We start from the raw sequence: 4,858 nt of genomic DNA, 5'->3' as shown, positions 1-4,858 counted from the left end.
TCATGCTTAATTGAATTTTTCTATATATGTAATATGCTTATGTTAATTCTTTTGTACATCTATATGAATTCATTATTTTCTATATACAGACTGTGCCCAATTGGTTGATTCATTGTATCAGTAAATGCATTTGATTAAATCTGAAATTGTTGTTTGGGCACAAAGCCTCTGATTCTAACGTTCGATCAGTGTGATTCATGATTGGAATTGCAGCCAAGTCAATTGAACTTCTTGAGCAAACCATAGATAGTACCAGAAACAAAGTCAGACTTCAAAACTTGAGAAGCCACACCAACAAACCAAATGATGCCAAAGCACAGTAGAAAATCAAGAAACGAGAAAAACAACACGAAGGAAGTTGGGAGACACATATAGAACATTTGAAAAACAAACAGGAAAATGAGGAAAAAAGAGTTGGATGGAAATAGAAGGAACAGCCGAACAAACCAAAGGTTGGACAAGTTGATCAGAGAATCGAAAAGCTAGGAAAAGATACATAAAAGGGCGGTTGAATGGGTAGAAAAGAATGAGGAGACTATTCAGGTTAGGGATGGCAATGGGAAGAGATGGGAAGGGATCTCAATCATGGTTCCTGTTACAAGGATGAAAATAATTCTACGTCCTCTCCCCGTCCCCCAGGGAAAAAATTTCCTCCTCGTATACATAAGAAAAAATCCTCTCCTCGAACACATAAAAAAAAATTCTCTCTATATCTTTTAAACATAATATAAATATATTAAATAACAAAATTAAGTAAAATTAAAACTAATTCATTATTTCAAATATCACAAATATAATATATTAATCGTTTTAATAGATACAATAAAAACCTAAATAAATTTAAAAAACATAAATAATTTAAATCTATAAAGATATGATGGTATTTTAAATAAATATATTAATATAAAACGACGGAGACGGGGACGGGGATAGGGACAAGGTAGGGTGGGGAGAGAATACATGTAGCCTCATCCCTGGTTCGAGGATTTTTTTATCTTCGTCCCTGTTTCTGTTCTTTTTTGGTTTTTATTTGGAAATCCTCTTTCCGTTAGAGTTGGAGAGGATTAGGGCCTTTAAAATCGGATCGAAATTATTATGTCTAATGTAGGTTACTAGAAAAAATAATATATTTAAAGTCGTAAAAAGCTTAGGTTTTTATTAGGTTTGACAAAAACGCAAGCATTCGGGTGGCCGCTCTGTAACTCTGTTTCTCCAACTTTGGCAATAAGCAGTTAGCCCCTATGAAAACTTACATAGATTGAAAAGATGATGATCTCTTTACATAACTGATAATGAAATCATTGATTGTATAAGTATAAACTTATCAAAATCTACTTTTCCTTCAATTACATTTCCACTGTTGTAGATTTCTTAATTCAACTTTGATGGAGCCAGAGCCTTCTAACAAACCAAAAGCCCCGAGAAAGATTTGGTTTCATCCATTTCTTTATGTATATGTAAATTGGCACGGAGAGGCAATTTTTTTTTTTTTTTGGATCTTTTCTGCTGGATTAATTTGTGATGCAGATGAGATTTGCACCAAAAGCTCCGCCTTTGCGTGTATCAAAGGCTGAAGTTAAAACGTATGTATATTTTTGGTAACCGGCAATCAGGCCAACTTTTCTTTGTCCTTACTTCATTTTAAGATTTCTTGTGATTGCAGTGAAGTTGATAACGCTGAGACTGCCAGTGCCCAGGCCAGGGATTTGCTGAGGCGTTTCAATATGTGTTTGTCAGTTGTTTTGGTTATTTATTACATTCATACTGTTTTCAAATTTTTTGTTTCGTTTTTCTTATGATTCAGTTTTCTATTTTGAAGCAAGGCAACATGAAGACAAAGGCAAAATTTGGAAAAAAAGGTAATATAATTGTTTACTTACCACATTTGGCCATTTCTCAATTTACTTTGAATTTGATTCTTTATGTTTTGTTGCTTCTATCTACATATATTTTATAGTTTTAATTATTCTCTTGGCCTTTTTTCCTTCAAAGCTTGACTGTTAATTGACTGAATAATATGTGGTTAAGTTCTGCACAGTGACAGAATATTATGATTCAACTGTTTGTTTCAAGAATATATTCTTTGTGTTCAAGGCAGAGGTTGAATCTGTCCTCCATATATGAGAGTGACTTTACTGATTTATTGATTCAAGAAATGAATGTTTGTGACATGCATAACCTTGTAAATAATTAGCCTTGACAAGCCCTGTGTTCTTAAGCTTAATATGTTTGGTTTTTCAAAATCACTTGAATGTGTAAGATTCATATTGGAAATACCACTCACCTAATTGTTGTGCATTATATATTATGAAAACAAAGCGATTTCTCAGTCTTAACTTAAATTGGATCCATCGGGTACTTTAATTTCTAATTCAAGAAGTCTTCTCTTAGTATTTGAATAATCTATGCTACTTATGGTTGTGGAAAGTCTTATTACTTGTTCTGTTGCTAAATTGTGGAAAGGCTCTAATTCTTTATCTTAAAATGTGCAGTTGCAGCTTCATAAATTGCGTTTGGTTATGGGGGGTGCATCAACTTCTATAAAATCATATGGTGTTACCAAAGGTGGGGGTAGCAGTAACACAGCTGGGCTTAGTGGTCTGTTATTCTTAGATACATGTTATTCTTAGCCACTAGTGAGAAACTTCCAGTGCGTTAAACTTGTGATTTTGATTCTGCTGGTGGCTATGTCTCAGGTTTAAGGGAGGAGAAAGAATACAAGGAACCATGGGTAGGTAAAAACCTTGGCCCTGTTTGATAAATAATGTGGCTTTGCTGGATTTCTGTTTTTTTCTTCTCAAATTTGATTTCTTTCCTTCTCTAAGTATGCATATATTTCTCTTTTTTGTTTCTAATAATTTATGTTTTCTATTCCAATGCTGCAGGACTATTACAGCTATCATCCTGTGACTCTTCCGCTGAGGAGACCATACTCAGGAAGTCCAGGTTTGTTTTAAAGAAAAAAACTGCTTTATCCAAGAATAGTAGGACATTGAGTAAAAATACCTTGAATTACTTAGGTTTTAGAACAAATTGTACGTTACAATTTACCTACTGAAGTGCGTGAGAGTTTGGTTTGAATCCTTTCTCGTACCAAAGTTTGTCTTATGAGCTGTTACGATAAACTAGGATTTCATACCAAACTATATAACTGATTTTCTTCTGTTGCTTGTAGAGCTTCTTGATGAGGAGGAATTTGGTGACGCTTCAGAAACCTTGGATTATGGTCAAAGTTCAATGAAGCCAGCTGAAGAACTTGGTCTAATAGTTGGTAAATGTAACAAGATTAAATAGGACTATATGATTAGCTTATTTATAATAATACTTCATGAGGTCGGTTTGCAGGAGGAGAATCTGGAACCAAGCATGTTTTTTCTTCAACTGCCACCTACAATGCCTATGAAAAAGCGATCAACGACAGGTGAAGGCCACAGGGGGGTGCAAGAACTATGGAGAGGACATGTAGTTTAGATGAGTTACCAGCAGGTTTTATGGGTAAAATGCTAGTATACAAAAGTGGTATTGTCAAGCTGAAGCTGGGTGAAACCCTTTATGATGTGAGTACAATAAATAAGGAATGCACATGAAAATTCATTTAATAAAAAATATAAGAGCTTGCATTTATTTACTTGTCAAGTTCTTAACTTACTGCAGCAGGATTAATAATTAACATCTGATGTTTAATGGCGTCAGGTTACCCCAGGTTTGGATTGTATGTTTGCTCAGGATGTCGTTGCTATAAACAAGGCGGAGAAGCACTGCTGCGTTGTTGGGGAGCCCTGCAAGCGTGCTATCTTGACTCCAGATGTGCATTCCTTTTTAAGCGGTTTTGCTGATTTATAACGGTATTTAATCATATACTTTAGGGGGCATCTGGTTCTAGATTTTAAAAATTATCTTGGTAATTTATCTTTTATTCTCTTATTTGATTTGTTAATAATAAAATATTACAGTAATCTTCTATTACCAAGTAACAGGTAATATAGGTGATAATCTGATTATCACCTTCTCCTTAGGTATTTAAAAATTATCAAGGTAATCTTGAATTTATTATTATTATATCATTATTTATTAATTTTTAAAATAAAAATAAATTTATTTTTAATAAAAAAATATTTAAAATATTTAAAAATAATTATATTCAAGGGCATTTAAGTAAAATAATTTACTAGTAATCTTTTATTACCTTTAACCAAACATAATAATTATTTATACCTATCAAATTTTATCAAACATAGTAATCATTTATATCCAGTAATCTTTTAAGTAATATATCTTCAAGGTAATCTTTCTATTTTGATAATAAAACATTACTCAAATCAAACGTCTCCTTGGGGGTTTTTGATATGAATAAATAATTGTTGTATTTAGTTAAAGGTAATAAAATAATATTAGTAAATTATTTTACTTAAATATTCTTGAATATAATTATTTTTAAATATTTTTATATTATTTGTTATATTAATTAAAAATAAATTTATTTATCTCACAAAATTAATAAATTATAATATAATTATAATAAAATCAATATTATCTTGGTAATCTTTAGATACTTAAGGTAAATATGATAATTAAATTACCATATATATTATCTGTCATGTCAGTATTGGTAATAGAATATTACCATAATATTTTATTATTAATAAACTAAATAAAATAATATAAATAATAAAATATATATTATCTAGATAATCTTTAAATTTCTGTAATCAAATGATCTTTTATAGTATTGGTTTATATGGATAAACCTAATTAATGTTAAGTTTAAGGTTTTAAGGTGCAGGGAGGAAATCATAGAGTATGGCTTACAATTTCGTTGCATTCTTTAGGATCAAGGTTACTTCGATACTCTTGGGGA

General features: G+C 31.3%; 1 protein-coding gene across 1 annotated transcript; it reads left to right on the top strand.

The window, feature by feature from the left end:
- Nucleotides 1–1,083: 1,083 nt before the first annotated feature.
- LOC123201090 (DNA-directed RNA polymerase III subunit RPC4-like) lies at nucleotides 1,084–3,922 on the top strand. The gene is given in 10 exon segments (XM_044616547.1): nucleotides 1,084–1,583; nucleotides 1,664–1,732; nucleotides 1,820–1,859; nucleotides 2,493–2,598; nucleotides 2,697–2,731; nucleotides 2,886–2,946; nucleotides 3,176–3,267; nucleotides 3,346–3,421; nucleotides 3,424–3,557; nucleotides 3,694–3,922. Coding segments are annotated over 7 exon segments (627 nt in total). The 5' UTR covers nucleotides 1,084–1,583; nucleotides 1,664–1,732; nucleotides 1,820–1,859; nucleotides 2,493–2,519; the 3' UTR covers nucleotides 3,844–3,922.
- The last annotated feature ends 936 nt before the right edge of the window (nucleotides 3,923–4,858 follow it).

Source organism: Mangifera indica, chromosome 17 (genome assembly GCF_011075055.1).
Source record: "Mangifera indica cultivar Alphonso chromosome 17, CATAS_Mindica_2.1, whole genome shotgun sequence".
Lineage (NCBI taxonomy): Eukaryota > Viridiplantae > Streptophyta > Magnoliopsida > Sapindales > Anacardiaceae > Mangifera > Mangifera indica.
The sequence above is the reverse complement of the archived record's forward strand: the minus strand, read 5'-3'. Positions and strand labels throughout refer to the sequence as shown.